Raw genomic sequence first — 18,773 nt, 5'->3', positions numbered from 1 at the left:
TTGTGCATTTCGGACTTAGTCCCGCCCCAAAGCACGACGTCAGAGTAATGGCTGCCTGAGGAAGCGCTCCCCCCGGTACAAGGCGAAAGAGGCTGCGGTGTTTGCCGCTTGGGCAACGGTCTCTATTGAGTAATAACGATGCTTACCCCGGGCGTCATATCCGCTAATGTGCGGCGCGCACGGGTGGCTATGGGGAGCCATTGTGCGCCAGGCGGTAAGGAGCAACAGTGACCGTCCTCAGCAGACTGCATCCGCCAGCAGCTGAGGCTCGGGCGCGCTTGCGGACCTTGATCATGGGACCGTCCCGTTCCCCGCCACCAGTGCTGACATTCGGGATCCTGTTGCTGATCATGGGTAGTGTCGGAGCCGTGCCACTTCCGCAAACAGGTGCAGGTGAGAGACATGACAGCGGTTTATAAACGGAGGCGGGGGAGCTGGAGTCTATTTCAGATCATAACTTTTGCATGAGCCAAACCTTCAAGACTGATTTAAGCATTCACTACACCTGAAGACAGCATAGGTCCCGTGGGTTACTTCTAATCTCTCATGAGAGCAGATGAGGCCCAGCCCGATGGTTCATTCGTAGACAAGTGACAGCTTTAGCCTGGGAACTGGCGATCGGAAGAGAGTTAGTGGCTATGTGCTGGGTTCGAGTCCAGCATCGGGGGCAGGAAGAGGAGATCATATCCGGGAGAAGTCAGGCTTAAGGTGCCTAGCGGAGAATACATGGTTGTGTTTTATCAATGTCTGATTTTGTTTTGGGTAATCAAACCAAGACGATCTGTCACCAGGAGTGAGTTGTAAAGTTGAGGTCTAGATGAGAGTGAAGAACAGGGGAAGGACGAGAAGAAGGATACCCTTGGAAAGGTAGGAAGGAGTTGGGGGCTGCTGGATACAATTTGTTGGCCATTTAGGCAATGTCTTGTCGGGAGCTTGGGTGGATCCTGGGTAGTGCACATGGTGAGAGCTCTCTGGGTAGGCTCAAAGGTGCTCGTCGGTAATATGAAGTTGTAGAAGACGGACGGCAGTTAAAAGCTCTGGCCGATGCGGGAATCTGGCAGAGATAGGCGTCTGCATACATTCTGATAATTGCCAAGGTCATGAAAGAGAGGTTTTGAGATAAGGATCATATTATGTTATTTTGGTATCCCCTGTAAATATATATGTAGTTGCCAGGCCAAAGGTATGTGGCAGTTATAAAGCATATGTTCCAGGACATAAAAGAGATTAAAACATCTCGTAGGTTTCTACAACATAATCTCAACAGAGAGGCAGTCCTTTGAACGGCAGGATTGAGTTTCTTGTGACTTTATAACCATCACGGAGGGACGTCCCGTCAACTATGCTAACGCTTCCCGTGGACAATCACTAAAGCCCTCATTGCTTGGAGGATGCCCGTTGATAAAGAAACTGTATGCTTTCTACTGTACAGTAGTGATTTGTTATTAAACCTTACCCCATATGTCTTGCTTGAAAATAGGCTAACTGCTTCCAAATGTGCGTTATTAAATAAATGACAGGAAACGTTCACAAGGCAAGACTTTTAGGGAGAATGTATACAAAATCATAGCTGGTCTTGAGGAGCTATTCTCTGCTTAAACCGCATCGATGATTCTCTTTAATCTGGTTGACATTGCCTTTATCTGCACATGTCAACATCGGAGGGTAATGATGGCTGGTGAGTGCACTTTGACCAGGCTCTTCCTCATGACGTTTATGGTTAGTTATGTTATGCTTTGTACAATATACAAATCACTGTCCTTTTTGGTCCCACATATAATAGAGCTTACAACGAGTTTCAGTTGCTAAACAACCAGTTTCAGTTGCTAAATATCTACGGCGTCTGTTTTTAAGCACAGCAAGCAGTTCATCACATGGAAACACAATTTGACTATTTTTAGTGCAATTTATGCTCTTGACTTCTCACAAATGCCACGTCTGCCCTAAAGGATAACATTTTGGGTGGAGGTTGCTTGTTGATTTCTCTGATTGTATGTACTAACTCGGGTATTTTCTAATGTGCAGTTTAACAGTTGAATTGTGTTGAGGCAAAAGGTAATTGGCATGCTTAGATGATTACATGTAAATCACTAACCATATGTCATTACCCATCTTCCAGCTGTAAACATACCAAATGGTGCCATCAAAGACTAAAGATAGTCTATATGGCGAGTATATTTTAGAATGGCCAGGCCGTGGTGTTCGCAAAACCAGGAGCTTTTGCAGAAGCTTGACAAGCAGCAGTTCATAAGTTCTTGACCTCCACAATTAGACAATAGTTTGTATCACATATATTTTCCTGACAGAATTGCACTTTAAATCACAGGAACTGCAGCCCTGATGCTCAAAGGTGTTAGCTTTGAAAGTTCAAGTTCTGATTTCCCACATGACTAGCATTGCGTGATCATGGCAAAATGACTGTCTTTGTTAGCGTTGTCTTATATTAGTAGATAGTGGGTGCCTAAAGTAAACAGGCTGCGTATCCCATTTTAATTGATTTTAAAAAGCAAGACATTAACAGTATGAACATTCAAAATGTTTTGTGAGTCTTGGTAGGTGTTTAGTTAGAGCAATCCAGATGTGAAAGATTGTTGTTATGGAGATTTAGGAGGGTAGTTTTAATAGGCACAGAAAAGGCCAACGAGCCATTGTGAAATCCGAAACCTCAAACAAGAATATTTAGGGAAACGGACATAGTTTTAGGTCTTTTTTTCCCTATATTAATTTCCAGCAGTACATACTAATTAAGTTTTGAATCCTGTCTCAGTGGAACCTATAAAAATAGCCCTTTAGCCCTCTTGTCTGGGCACACTGTTCCCTACTGGCACATCGTGCACCTCCAAGCTAAATTGAAGGTAAGGTTAATGCTTTCAAGTGTTCTCCCTCGATTGCTTTGACATGAGCACGCTCAACCCAAGAATTGATTGTTCTGGGTGGAATAACTTATATTTTGGTGATTTGTGAAATCACTTGTCTGAGAAATTGATATGAAAGCCACATCAACTTTTCACATGCATGTTGTTACTAGTTTTCTTAGTGCCTAATCACTACATTTTGTTAGTGAACATTGCCCAGAGAACAGCGCCAATCTAGTTGGAGAGAAGGTAGACCAGTCTTCCAGATATGAATGACATGTTTGTCATCACTGCACGAGGTATATTTACAGTAGTAGTTTTACCCACAAGTGCAGTAAGCTGGCGTTTTTCTGGCCATGCACCAATAGAACCTCCGTTCAAGTTCCCTAGAGTACAAACATAGTTTAGGTTGGAAGGGCCTAACAGTTGCAAGCAACTGGGCCGAAAAAAACTGAATTGAGAAGCAGGGCTTCTGCATAGACCTAATGCTTTCAAGATAATAGTTTAACAAGATTGAGACAGTGAATTTTTTTTAAATTTAAAAGTATTGTACGAAGAAGATGGAGCTATTTAAAGTAAATTACAGCACTGGGAAGATTGAGAACTTTTGTCGTCCTCTTGCGGGTTAAAGTAAATATGAAAATCTAACATACACTGTGTCCTTAATGAGCAGGACAGGCTGTTGACTAGCGCAACAAATGTAAATGGAGAGTTTGTCATTTACCAAATGTTTATGATGAGCTAAAGAAGTAAAATGTAGAGTTTCATAAGAAAATACTCTTCTTCGCCATTTCACATATAAGGTGGAAAGAGATGCATATCTTAATAATAAAGTTGAAAAAACCTGTAAAGTCTCTGCTGTCCAAAAAGTGATGGTCCAGACGGATTATTATCTCGGTAATTTACACGGTATAATATAACTCATTCTCCGCCCTTTGGTAAATATCTAGAACATAAATTACAAAGAAACTTGTTGTACCGGAAGTGGAATCCTCTGTAAAAGTTGTAATACCAAAGCCTAACAGGAAAACAGAAATATTTAATCTCAGAACTTCTCTTAGTAAAACAAGGGTTTGGTTTCAGGGCGTTTGCGAACATATTAAAACTTCGTTGTAAACAACATAAGATTTTTTTTTCAAATTGAGTTGTTTTTTATTTTCATACACAATGGTAATTAATAGATTACAAAGTAACACTATTCATCATATAACCCATAATTTAAAATAGCTATTGGCCCTTTTGTACGTGCTAAAAGGATGTGAAGAAAATCCATCTTCAAGGCATACAAAGCAATTCTTTTTTCCGATGGCTTACTTTTAGCAGCAGGGCTGCCTGTTCCTAATGCCAAAGCTCTTTGGTTTAATATCCAGGGTTAACACTGTTTTCTCTAAACAACTGCTGCCCTGCAAAGGGCAGGTGCAAATTCATTTTTAAACGAAAATGGAAACAGAAAGCAAGGAATGTTCAAGAAAAGTGGGGTATTATTGAAGGGAAGGTCGAGAAACCGTGTACTTACTAACTAGTGGATAGAGATCTTTATTTGCATGATTAATAAAAACGATTGCAAAAATGGAAAGAAGTCCATATAATTATACATTATTAACATAGTTGAATACAATGGACATAACAAATGTTACACAGTATAATTCTTAATACATTTTAAAATTGAAAGGGGCAATGTGCCCCAGAAGGCTGCGTGCATTCAGTGCGGTGTTATGGACTTATCGCATGATCCATAAATTTCACAAGAGTACACACTCTAATTGTGGATTTGATCCACTCAAGCTCTGAATCAGGGCCTGTCTGTAAGTTCTTATTTGTAAGGCATTAAAGTGTATTTGCAGAAAGTGTGTACGTGCAGATTTCAAATTAGAGCATACACATAGGAATAGGCAGTATAGTTTCTTGTTTGCATCCACAGAGCTGACTGACTGTTTTGCAGATGGCATAAATGTTTCCAGTGTGGGATCATGTTTTCTGGTCCTTAGACTGCCCAGTCTATAATTCAGGAACTTTATCTTGATTGACGTGAGTTGAATAAGAGGTACCCAAATATTGCTGCTAGGTTGGATGTGTATGCGTCTTTATTATTGTCCAAGCTTGGACTTTCCTAACAAAGTGATCTTAATCCTGTGAATATGAGAAATTACGCACAGATTTATTTACAGCTTTTTTTAATGGAATGCTGCTGTCACTGTTGATTTCCAGAGGCCTTTGGGGCTTAATAGGACAGTGCAGAGTGGAGGCAATCATTCCAAGGGTTGTGCTTTTAAGGTCTACCCTGAGGGGCTTGCGACACATTTTGTTAGATTAAAGGGGGCTTAGAACACCCACATTGCCTACCATTTAGTAGTGTCATCCTCACTCTTAGTTGCTGGCTCCTGTTTGGTGAGTGTGTGGAGGCGTTAATTCCTATTCATGTGTTTCTCTCTTCCCTCCAGCTTGGCCCAACTACTGCTTCCTTTTCCTGTGCAGTGTACTTCCACTGCCCACATTTTAGTGGTGGACATTTTTTCTTCTTTACTTGCTGCATTCCATAAAAGGGGACATGTGTTTTCAGGCCGTCTCCCATCCTCTTGTTCAGCATTGTTGATTCTCCTGCCTGCACCACTGCTTCTCTCATGTATGACATGACCCTCCATACCCCTTCCCACGTTGTTGCTTGACCCCCTCCTCCACCTGCCATTGCTTCCCTGTCTCCCTTTTCTTGTTATTGCTTGCCCCGGCTAATTCAACCCATCCAACTCGTAGTTGCTAGCCCTGTCCCCACAACCCCCACTCCCAGTTTTCCTTCCAACTCCCACATCCTGCCAGAAAAACTACACTAATACACCGCTACCAATGGTCATGGCATAGTGCTTTTTCCCCAGACTTTTAGCCTTGCTGCTGTACAAAGTGGCTAAAATACATTGACAAGGCCTAATATTTCTCACATAGGCAGTACCTATTGTCTTTGCCAGTGCTTGATAATTTCTGCCCATAAGCGAGAACGTAAGTAATTTTTCAATGCTTCGCATCATGTTTTGCAAATTTTAATTCATGTTCGCTGGCAGGCTTACTCTTGTTTTACGAGTCCGAATTTGAGGCGAATGTGTGCCTGTGAATTATGGTTGCAATCTAAATATGCGCCTATAAACATCTGATCGAATGATTTGCAAATAATTTGAGTTCTGCCCATGCATAATTTCAGACCCATAACCGAGGGTCTGTATTATCTTAGTGTCAATTACTTTAAGAATAGAAACAAGTGAGGGACCACACAGTATGGTATGCATTGAATTGAATTTGATGAGTCTGGAATTCACTTTTAGTGTTTGCAGTTAAAGATGTGGTATGAAATTGTTTCAGTTGTTGAAAATTATTCCTAAGTGTACGTTGTTGTTACCGATTTCGAACCCTGTGTTAATCCATCCCATTTGGAATTTTTTTAATGCCGCTTCCTGGGCTTAAGCCTGTATGATATGATTGAACAAGGCTGAGTTGGTCTGCCCATGCTTTAAGCTCCTTTAGTAGAACACTGGAGAATAACTTTGCTTCAATAACTATAAAGCAATCAGCCTATATTTAGCGGGCTACCACGTGGCACAATTTATATAAACTAGATAAACTATGCTCCCTCACCAAGATTCTGGGATGGTTTTCAGTAGCCAAGCTGTTATTAATCAGCGGGCTTTTCACCAAAATTCAAGATGAGCTTTAAAAAGGGCTGGTGGTATGCCATTCGGACGAGGGTTCTGTCTGTCTTGGCTTTGTTTTTAATCAAGTGAAGTCAAGTGGAAATATAACTGGGGCTATCTAAAGTTACGTATGGTTTTAAAAGCTCCTGTAAGACATCAGAAGGTGGGGTTGTGCCATAGAGTTAGGTTACGTATGTGATCTATTTCCGACTCACTGATATTGGTGGGGTTGGCTCCTGAGACCCTGATTGGAAGTTTATTTATAAAGCTCAATATGCTTTTTCGTCTCTCTCTTTACTAATTTGGAACATTGTAGACCACTGGTAGTTTAGGTTTACTGTTTTAGCTCTCCACATGGCTTTCTTGTAAGCAGTTCTTAGGTCTGTCACTTTTTGGTGATAACCTAGTTTGTGTGTCAACAGAAGTTTCCTAAGTAATCTCAGTTCTTTGTTTAATTGTTTTTTTCCTCTTCTAGGGTTTTGTAAAATTTTCTTTTGTCCGGGGTGAATGTCCGCATTATGAATGTTTACTTACTTACTTATGCCTACCATGCCTCTTTGTTATAGGCCATCAACCGGCACTCTGTCCTACCGCATTTCTTTCAATCGGATTCCAGATGTACCTCATCACCTTGCAGTCAGCCTCGAGGCCTCGGCTCCATGTGTTTCTTTGCCTTCCTCTTTTCCTTTCCCCTTGAGGATTCCAGGTCAGGGCCTGCCTGGTGGTGTTTGATGCAGGATTACAAAAGGTGTGACCTATCCAGCCCCAGCATAATTTCATGATTATGAATGTTTAATTGGGAAATTTTTCGAGGAGGTTTGTTACGAATTTTGATCAATTCCAGAGCATAGACAAATTGATTGGCTGTATGGTTTATTCTTATTTTGAACACTAGGGTTGTAAGGCTGACTTTGAGTATTGGGTAATTGGTTCCAGATTTGGACCATTCCATTTTAGTTGTGTGTTCTTTTTCTAAAATTATTATTACAGAGGCAAATGAGTATTGTTGAGTTATGAAGTTATTTTCCAAAGTGACTGGTCTATTTTAAGGTGTACGTTTTATATTTTGAGGGAGAAGGTCACACTCCATGCACAGTTCTAAATTAAAGTTGCTTACTAATTGAAATATATTTAGGCTCACTATGGAGTAATCTAGTAATGTTTCGCAGTTTGAAGAGACTAGAGTTTGGGCAACTGGTTTATCTTCTTTCAGGGGTCCGTTTAATACTCGAGGATCAAGCAAATCTAATATTCCTATGAAGGACTAACTTAGTTTGTCCCTCTTCTAATCAGAACCGGTTTGAGATGGTATAGACCATCCAGGATTTAGAATGCTGACTGGTTCTTGTTCTTCAAGAGTTGTAATTAGCTACTGTTAATTTCACCACTAAGCAACCTGAAATATATATTCCAAAGTCAAGTTTCGCTGAAAAGCCGCACGCCTGCCAATACGTGCCAGTGCCTGCCGTGGTAGCGAAAGCCACAATCCATAACAGAAAATCCAAACCGTAAAGGAATGAAGCGGCACACCATCCAGGTAAAGTGAAAGCTTTATTAGCTTGAAAACCACGCATTTCAGCCGTGAAGGCCTTTGTCAAGTTCTTCACGGCTGAAATGCATTGTTTTCAAGCTAATAAAGCTTGAAAACAACACATAAATTATGCAAAAAAAAATGCAGCGGAGAACTCTGGGTATAGAGCACTCTCAACACCAACGACACTCTAAATTTGCTCTCCTCAAATGTTTGCTTTTCTATCGGTGTTTCAGCATAGGATTAGCACAGTGCCATCCACGCCGAGATAGAAAGGGACAAAGTCTTTTTTGCTATTTCTACAGCAATTTGACTTGTAAAATTCATGGGGGAGACCGTCGGGACCTAGAACCTTCTCAGATTGCAAGGCCCTCATCATGCCCCTAACTTCGTCTAGCGTGAGCGGGACATCCAGCTCCATCCGCTGCTCCAGCGACACTGCCGGAAAAGAGAATCTGTCTAAGAACTCCTGTATCGCCCCTCAGGGACCTTCCGACCTATAAAGCCGCATAAAATGTGTAGACAGCTCACTGTGTATTTCTAGCTGCATGTGTTTGAGTTTCCCATCCGAAGATTAGAGCGCAGTAATCGGCCCAACTGACTGCTCCTGTTTGATTAACCAGGCGAGAAGATGCCCTGACCGATTCCCCCAAGGCATGCACGGATGCTGAATGCGCCGCAAAGTTGAGACATCGTTGTTTCGTCTATCAGTTCTGCATGCTTCTTGCGTGCTTCCACCAAGGAGGTCATTTCTTCAGCGTCTACCACCGCTCTGGACTCCCAACGGCAGCAGCCGTCTTTCTATATCAAGAAAGTCCAATGCCACCTGTTTTCGTAGCCCACAGCCCAGTCCCAGGCACTTTCCTCTCAAGGTGACCTTCATGGCCACCCATTCCACTAACGAGGAGAAGGCTGTCCACGTGTGGAGCGCAAAGTATTGCCTTATAGCCTCTCCAACTGCCTCCTGGAATATCGAGTCCTCAAGCATCGCCTACTGCAACCTCCAGGTAGGTACCCCATGAATCCCATCCTACCAGGCCACCGTGACACAGTGGGGGTTGTGGTCGGAGTGCGTGCGCCCCCAATACTCCAAGCTTGAAACGTATGGAAGGAAGGAGGGGAATCCAAAGAATCTTATCGAGACGCACATGCAGATTATGGGGTACTGACAAGAAAGAGAACACCCTCTCCCCTGGATTACGATGTCTCCATATGTCAACTAGACCCCATCCATCTGCCCAACCATTCAGCGCCGTAGAATTAGTTGTGGCGGCCGTGCCCCTAAGTGCGGGGAAGGATCTATCAATCCCCACGTCTAGGATGCTATTAAAGTCCCCGCCCAGTAAATACGGGACCTCACACCATTTCCTCTTAGCAAGGGACAGCTCGTTAAAGAACTGACCCTGATCCACATTCGGGGCATACACATTTCCGAGCAATATGTGCCGTCCATATAACCTACCTTTTATGAGTACACATCTGCCCTTCCTATCAGTAAGGACCTCATCCATTGCGAAAGGCGTCCCAGGGCATATCCAAATTAGGGCCCCCTAGCAAACGAAGAGTAATCCGTGGCGTATATTTTACCCCTCCATCTACGTTACAACCTGGTAATCTCTACCAAATTTAAGTGTTTCTCCTGTAAGAGTTCTATATGTACGCATGACGTTTAAGATAGAAATATGCAGCATACCTGCGGGAATGCGTTCGGAGACCCCGCACATTCCAGGTGAGTATCACGTGACCCATTTTAGAGCTAAGGTAAGTAAACAAAAAATTGATGTCCCAACCCTCCAAGACCTCGTTAAGTAGCAGTTTGATATGCACAGCAACATCTCCAATACCACCCGAGAGACTCCTGCAGTAAAGGGGAAACTGAATGAACCACCCAAGAAAAGAAAAAACATTGTGGGCAACCCCCACAACCTTGAGGTGTCGCCCAGACATGAAATACAGCAGCACAACCACGTGTCTTACTGATTCCCAATAGACGGGAAAGACAGGGGGTTCTGTAACCATGCAGGGTGTACCATCATGAATCCCCCCCCAGAGTGACCTAATGACACATCGCCATGAAGAATAGCTTAAAACAACTCCCCCCCCCCCCCCCCCTGCATTTTCAACGAAACTTTATCTGACAAGTCCGCTATCGTGGACCCCCAACCCAGAGGGATGAAAAGAAGTGTCAACTTTGTCATCCGGTACTGCTGTCTCCACCATCTGTTCCGCAATGTGGACCACTGCCTGCCGCTCCTTTCGAATCTGGTCTGGGTCCGGTCTCCCCGACTGTCGTCGTCGAGACCCCTTAGCACCGGTCTCCCCAGACCATGCCGCAGCTGTGCCCATTGGCCGTGGTCCAGAGTACTGTCCCAACGTCTCCAGCCTGAAGTAAGCATCCTAAGGCGTGTCGAAAAACCTTGACTTCCTATCAAAGACTGGATGGAGTCTACCCGGGAACAGCAGCGAATAGGAGATATTTAGCTGCCGGAGCTGACGCTTAACAGGTAGGAAGGACTCCTGCTGGTGTTGGACTTTCATTGTATAGACCGGAAAAAACAGCACCGTGGCATTCTCAAATTGGACTTCGTCTAGTTTCCTTGTCTCACGGAGGATCACGATCCCTGAAGTGTAACATTTTGAAGATGAGCGGGCGTGCTCGATCACCCGGGGATGACTTTCGGTCCAGGACGCGATGCTCCCTTTCTGTGGTGAAGAATGGGGGAGAACTCTGTATTTGGCAAGATGGTCCTAAGCCATTGTTCCAGGAAGGTGACCGAGTCTTGTCCTTCTGCTCCTTCCGGCAGCCCAATCAGCCAGACATTGTTCCTCCGGGAGCGGCCTTCTGCGTCCTCCACCCGCTCCTCAAGGTACCTGATCCGAACCTCGTGGGCATGCTGCTGCTTTTCTTGGAACTCCGTGGCCGGCTTCAATTTAGCTACCTCCTGTTTGACAGCAGTGACCCGGTCTTTCAAATTCCGGTGGTCGGCGTGCAGCAGGTTAAGGTCCAGGGCCATTTTATCTAACTTGGCTTCCATTGATACATGAGAGTGCTCAATTGCTTGCAGAATAGTGTCCAGTCGGTCAAAGTTGGGGCTTCAGCTCCACCACCTGTTGCGGAGAATCCGCTTCACTGGTGCCCGCAGCTGGCGAGGAGGCCCTCGATCCAGCGCCCCTGGTGAGCCCCATTTTTCTTCTCACGCCTGGCCTCACCCAGAGTAACACCAGGGCCTTGAATCAGCTAAAGTTGCGGGCGGTGCACCCCCTTGAATATGTAAATCAGCTCGGGCAAGCGATGCGTGGGGGCACAGTCCAAAGCTATCCCCACCTTTGCCCCACTACTGCGCCAATTCTTCGTCTCCTTAGTTAGCTACGTCCTTGGGCTAAACATCTCAGTGGTCGGCTGGTGTGTCCCGGCCTCACCTCCGTAGTTCCTAGGCCACCACACTCCACTGGGCTTGCACCGTACTCCCTCCGCTGCCTACGGGGCGAACGTTGTTAGGATCCTTCATCAAGGGGCCCCCACTCCGCTCTCCAGGCCTACCGGCCCACCACCGGTATGCGCCTCACACTTGGGCCTTACGCTGTCCATCGCCGCTCACCTCCTCAGTAGCTACCAGCGGTAACCGCACTTCGCCTTGCAATCATAGGGACGCTAGGGCGCTATATCGGTCCACCAGCCACGTGTGCGTCACATCTGCACTCCAGCACGGTAGGCCTGCACTAAATTGTGTCCCCCCCGCCCCTCAATGGTCGCACCACGTGTCAGCCCGGTCCGTGACTGCGCTTAAGGTTGGTGCCAACACTCCGTGCCTCTCACTGCCGCCAGCTGGGTGTGCCGGAGCGGCCGGTACCTGTACCGCCAGGCGTCGTCCCCAAAACTGGTCACCGGTCGCCTTCCGTAGCAGGCCACAGCTAGGCTCCGTCTTTGCTCTCCCGGCCTATCGTAGGTCCGCGGGACTCTCCCTCTTTATTTTCGGCCTCCGTTCAGCCAGGGAGTGCCACCTCACCACCGTCGCTACTCCTCGTGTGCCAGTACCAGGCCCGTCCCAGTTGTAGCCACCGCCCACAGCGCTCTCCGGAGCCTCGTGGCTAACACCCCTTACTGCTTTCGGCGTCCCGGAGACTAGTCGCCCTGCTGGTCAACTCGCAGGCCACTATTCCGCAGGAGTACAGCTCGTGCGGGAGTCAGAACCCTAGAGCCGGGGCCCAGTTGCAGGCACCTCACCTGATAGATTACGGCTGCGGCCCTCCGGCCGTTTTCCAGCGCTCTGCTGCAGTTAGCCAGAAACTCGCTGTCAAGGCACAATTTCGACCTCTGCAGGCCCCCAGGGGTGTCACAGGGGCATCAGGCACAGCCCTGCAACATCCAATAGCGTCGATGCTAGATAAATGTGACGGATTAAGGGGATGGATGGCGGAGCGATGTTAAGACGCGTTTGCCACGCTGCCCCTGCAGGTCATGCCCCCTTCAAGGTGGCCAATTAGAGGGAGAGCAGCTTCACACCATGTTTCCTGAAAGAGATGAATGTTTGCCCAAATGTTATAGTGTTCTTGTTTTGTGCCATCTGTGCTAAACCAATCACTTTCTTGTGAAGGGACGCTTAGCACCAGTGGAGTCAGGAGGAGACAAACAGTAAGGGAATAAGAATACTCCTCATGAATGGTGATTACAAAAGTAAAAGCAAGGTCCATATTTGAAGTGAGGATGAGAGATGTAGGGGGCCCCTCCCGACTCAGAAGTACCAGTACTATCAAAGCAAAAAGGGGGCCCTCTATTGCTTGAGCCTAATATACCTGGGCGATTACATTCGCGCCTACTGCAGACCTGTAGAGAGCATAGTGCACTGGGTGCGAAAGCTAAGTAAACATTATTGTATCACCAAGCAGTAAGTACTGCAAGAAGATTAGATCATGGACAGCAATAACAAGTATAACAAACGTGTAACAAGACTGAAGGCCATCACTGCAGGTCCCATTGGCATATAACATGCCACTTAAAACAACATAGGCTCGTCGCCATAGTTTAGTAATAACCTCATCTAGGACCGATAGCTGCTAGATGTACAGAATGCAGCCTGCAACAAGTTACAGGGGGGGAGCCCCCTGTTCTGCTAGCCTGTGAAAAAAGAGAAGAACAGCCAGGACGAAATGCTAGAGAAGGAAAGATAAGAAAAGAAGAGGAGGGGAGAGCAGAGGAGGTGACGCTGTGTCCCGTTGGCGAAGACAAACTGTGGTGGAGGAGGAACGGTTTCCTGAACAGGGCCTCAGGCACAGCCACCCCAAGCAAGGACTATCCACCCTGGCCCAGTTTATTCCTGCGCTTCCTCATAGGATTCTTCCCTGGGGAGCAGAGGGTCATCGAACAGCTGGATGGCCCGTAGGCGGGGAGGGACAGATCGAGCATGTTCCAGTTTAGAGAGATTTAATACCAAGGGTTGCCAGATGCGCTTGAATTTAGCGTCAGTGTGGGCTAGACGATGGGAAAGAAGTTCCATTACCTGCTATAGACGGGTAAGCCACACCAATGAGGGGGGGGGAGGGTCATACCCTTCTTCCAGTGTAACGCTACAACCTGCTTCGCCCTCCTTTCAATCATGGTCTACTGAGTGCATCTTTCCTTGTATTGGGTGGCTAATTGGTGTGCTGTGTATTTTATACCTCACTGATGTGGACCAACGCTGTATGCACTGTATTCTTGCCTGACTAATTCTGCCTATTGCCTGGTGGTGTTAATATTTTTTCTCTGTTTACAAATTCAATAAAAGAGATTTAAGCAAAAGAGAGAGAATCTCTATGGATTGTGGTAAAAATTAAAACTAACGGCTGAACCAAACGTTGATCTGCCGATAACGTCAGTTATGACCAGCATTAAAAATGCAATAGATCTCGCTGTTCATTAAGTTAAAGCCATTTGCGTTGCTATACAATACCATTAGCAAAGCAAATAGCTTTAACTTAATCAAAGGCGAGAACTAATGCATTTTCAATGCTTTTATTTTTTGCAACTTCAACATTCTAGGTGTTACTGTCTCTGAGGTGTCTTTTGCTATCTTGCCAATCAATACAATCTTTATTTTGGTTACAAAAACTATAATAGATGCAGTACAACAATAAAAAATCTAAAATATACCAAATGAATATGAGCAAGCACTGGACACAAAAAATCAGTCATCCATTTTAAAATGTCTTTCATTATTGCTTTGATCTGATACTTATAGCCTACTGATGCAACCTGCGAAACCAACTTCAGTTGAATGCAAATGGTGTAAAAGTAAGAGAGCTGGTCTGCAGGGTCTGAAAAAGGCATTATTCAGCATGGGTCGAATTATACATTGTTAAACGGTGTGGTTCTGCTGTGAGATTTCGCACCACCGCATTGAAACAAAGAGCGCCACACTACCTGAGTTTGGACCTCTCGGCGCTACAATTTATGTTTAGGGCAAGGGCTGCCGCCGCTGACAGACTGGTCACATTCAGTCAGTTTTGGCTTTGAAAATTATGGAAGGTTTGGGCGAGGCTTAAAGACTGCAAATTCATACGAGTTCGTAAAGAACATTGCAAAGCCTACTGAAGGGTGAATAATATATATTGAAAATAAAAGTCCACTGGAGGGCGATAAACTGTAGCAAATGAAAATGATGCCATGAAAGTAAAATAAAATAGAAGTGACCACCAGGACCATCAAGCCCTATGTGAGCACGGGCTGACTGGAAGAAGAAAGGGATTTCCACAAGCATGGTTAAGACTGGGGGGAGGGAGGGAAAGCAAAAGCGCGCCATGCACCGTTGCGCTGAAACGCAGTGACCCGTACGCGTGCACATCTGCAGTCCATACGCGTGCACATCTTTTGTCCGTCCGTACGCGTGCACATGGAATCCATATTGATTCCAAAAGGCCCTTCCATGGCGAGAGCTGCACATACGCGCTGCTAACGCCAGGCGAGACCTAAATATTGTGGGCTTCAAAGGAGTACTGTGGAAAATTATAGTTTCACAGCATCAACTATACTGTGTGGAAAATTACTTTCAATAGAGAGCAATAGGTGTGAAAGTTTGATGTAAAGACCAGTGTGTCTGTTTTAGGATAGAAAGAGCAAGCAAAATTGAAGGTAAAGCTAGAGCATGCTGCTGAAGAACTGTTATATGTATTTACTGAGATTGAGAGAATATATGGGGTGGAAAATGTGCTTACATTTTTACTTAAAAATCTTGGAGCATTGATCTGGTATTCTCTTAAGATTTGCCCAACTCAAGATATGAAGGCTGTCAGACAAAATGCACTGGGTACCAATTTTGGCCTGAAAATACTTAGCTTGAAAGATATGTGTAATGTGAGAGCAATTGGAATTGACTATGAATGTGATTTTGGCATAATAGGAGAACAGCAGTTTTTCTAATATTTTGGTTATTTATACCTGCAGCTCAATATGAGAGCTGATAGCTGTGTTTGGCAGTAGTAGGACGATTTTGACAGGGGTTTCAGATCTGTTCACCACCAGTTTGACACTCTGCCTGTTATTCCTCACAATGGTCTGGGCATTTCAGTTCCAGAGGATGCTTTTTGCTTTAGCATCAGCCTTATTCATAGCAAAACCAGCCATAAATACCAAGGTTTTTAGTGCCGCACAATCATGGTTTTGTTGCTTTTAGCATGACAGCTTTGTGTATAGTCAAGATGAAAGAAGTTAATTACTAAACACGTCATTACTAAATAATGATTTGATGTTAATGTGAGAAAAATTACATTGTTTATGAATTGAGTGGATTAATTAGAACACTCAAAGGGGGATGGGATGGGAGGAATGTTTACAGCTAGCCTAAACCAATGGCAATTGCTATGGATAGTTTCCTACCCATCATTTTTCACTGACTTGACTACTCTAGACAGATTCTGCCATAGGAATATTGGTACTGGCCCTTTTTCTCATGGAAGCAGTAAATGGTGAACTGTCAGGCGAGATCCCCTAGAGTTGGGAACACAGTCCACTCCAGACTAGTTTGAACCTTGCTAAGCCACACCAGTGAGATATAGTTGGGATCCTGTGGCACAGCGAGCAAGTGACCTACATCTGGACATACCCATGGCAACCTACAGCAAGTAAGTGCGAAGTTGTATTTTTGCTATTACTAAAGAACGGTGGAGGCAAACTGATTCTGAGGATTGTGCTTTAGCTAAAGACATTGAGAATGTGCACAAGAGTTAGAAGCAAATTGAAATTCCTGGAGCAAGAATTGAAACCATTATCCTAAGAATTAGAAGGGAAATATATTGTACAAGGTTACACAATCTCTTCCATCTTTGGTGGGTGGTGTGTAAGGAGTTAGTCTGTGCACATGCTAAACATGGTAGTCTGCCTAGCTCAAGGAAGTTGCTTTGTTAATTTTAATATAGGCCAGAAATGGATGTACACATTTCTCAGATGGAAAATAAGCTTATTTTACTTTATTCTTAGTTGAATATTCATATCAGAATAAAATCCGAGACACATGCCTTTCTTGATGTCTGAAATGAATTGGAAAAACGAAATCTGAGAAACTAAATTGGAAGACACCAAATCATTTAAAGACAATTTTAAGTAAAGACAGTTTAAGGAAATCCAATTTTAAGGAAATAAAAATGCATCGAAAATTAAAGTTAATTTTGAAGGAAAGATCAATGCAAAGAAAAAATCCAAAAGTACATTATACTCGGTTGGAGCTTAGGGTTAGTGAGATTTTTGGGGGGTTCTGGATGGGTGATGTCTTGGGATGATGAGGGGCTTTTAGAGGTCAGGGATAGGTGGAGACCAAGTGTTGAAGGGATTTTTTTTATTTATTTATTATGTTATTGGAGCCTCTAGTATGTATTTTAAAGCCCCCTCCCACACGATTTTTTGTTGTTAAATTTCAGGGCCTAATTTTGTTTGTTGATAGCCAGTAGTGATGTAGCCTTTTATTAAATTGCTGTAGTTATGGTATGTTATGACAGTAGTGTAACAACATAAAATGCCCACGAAGAGTGATGTATTAACAATGTTTTGTTTTAGTGCCACCAGTCTTAACTTTTCAACACACAGTACATTGCATTTTGGGGTCTATAATTTTAATCAGAAGTTTTTTAAAATTACAGCATGCATACTTCATGCCAGACTGGCTAAGGTGGCGCACCTATAAAATGAGCCAACTTGGCAGCATTATAAGCCTACCCTGGTTGCGATTCATCTTTATTGCTCATTCTTGATGGGGTTTCCATCCTAAAACAGTGGTATTAACCAGATTTTCCAGTAACAAACCGATTTTAACTTTAGTTGCTTTCTTGTGGCAAGTTGTCCTCCACTTTACTAGAGTGGTGCATTTAATTTACTCTAAAGGCTCAAATTAAAGGCGGGTTGCTCATGGAAAGCAAAAAAATGTTGTTTTCGACAGGCTAATGAGGGATTATGGCAAACGTTTGGGGCCAAGTAGAAAAAAAGAACAGCACCGACGTGAATCCGGAGGATAAAAACAGGTTCCAGTTCCATCAGCGTCGAGCATGGCCCCATTTTTAAACATACAAGGGGTTTTGAAGATAGAGGGGCCATGTAGAGCAAACGTTCCTGCCGCAGAAACCTTAAAAATATTGCTGCACATAAGGCAGCCAGGGGAGGATGGCCAGATGGCTAAATATGGAAGAATTGTGTTGAATATTCAAACTTGGGTGTCTATCGGTGTTCTGCACGATCTGAAGTTGCAACACAAGGTAATGAGGGACACTCTCGGTTACTGTGATACAGTCTAGAGAAAAGAGTGGATTGGATCCTGATTGTACAGCAATCCAAGGGGAGCTATTGGATGACCTACCCATTAGAGGAACATAGAAAAAACTGTTGAAAGAGACTTTATGGAACTGGGACTTAAAAGTAGGACCTGCACAACCCCATTTGTTCACGGAATCAGAGGGAACAGGAGTGTCAAGGTCACCACCCAAAGTTCCAGATAATAGATATGCCACCACAACTACGATCTCTGTTTTGCCAATATTGAGTTTTAAAGAATTACTTTTCATCTATGCTGCAACATCTTTTGAGAAGGGTGCAAAACTTTGATTGAGCAATGCCTAGATTCCTGTCAAGCCTGAAAATAATGGGGGTACCATCAGCATATGACATAAGGGAGGGCCTGAAATAAAGTACACTCTGGGTAGGCAGAGTAAACTATATTGTAAAAAGACCAGGGCTTGGTGAAGAGCCTCGAGCCACTCCATACAAAAGAACCTTAACATTAGAGCAGGAAGAAAAGATTTTAACAAGTCAAGCACCTTCGCACAGAAGTAGTGGGAAAGCCAAAAGAGTAAGTTGGAATGCAACACCATGTTAAAAGCTGCAGAGATGTCCAGAAGTATCAGGGCGACCATATGGCTCTGATCCACAATCATTTTGAGATCTGCAACCGCTATTAAGATGCACTCAGTACTTTGTAGAGGCCTGAATCCAGATATGATAGGCTACAAAAGTTGCTGGAACTTAATAAACTCAGCCAGCTGCTTATTGGCGTGTTTTTACAACGATTTAGTGGGGAGAGGCAAAAATCTATTTGACATGAACTGCTAAGTACTGCAGGATCAGCCGATGACCCCTTTTATAAACAAACCACTAGCGCCTGTTTCTATGACTGCGGCACAGATGCTGACATATAAGAAGTATTTTTAAGGTATTACAGAGATTGTGCATAATAGTACAGATAGGGGCAAGAG

At 44.2% G+C, this 18,773-nt stretch overlaps 1 protein-coding gene across 1 annotated transcript in view; it reads left to right on the top strand.

The window, feature by feature from the left end:
• Window positions 1–11: 11 nt before the first annotated feature.
• Window positions 12–18,773, top strand: part of LMTK2 (lemur tyrosine kinase 2) — a 215,770-nt gene continuing 197,008 nt past the window's right edge. The window contains exon 1 of the mRNA XM_085629011.1: window positions 12–393. Coding sequence (XP_085485137.1) covers window positions 294–393 — 100 coding nt within the window. The 5' untranslated portion in view covers window positions 12–293. The remainder of the gene's footprint in view (window positions 394–18,773) is intronic.

The sequence above is a fragment of the Triturus cristatus genome, chromosome 10 (genome assembly GCF_964204655.1).
Source record: "Triturus cristatus chromosome 10, aTriCri1.1, whole genome shotgun sequence".
Taxonomy (NCBI): Eukaryota; Metazoa; Chordata; class Amphibia; order Caudata; family Salamandridae; genus Triturus; species Triturus cristatus.
Note: the sequence above shows the minus strand (reverse complement) of the source record. Positions and strands in the feature narration are given on the sequence as shown.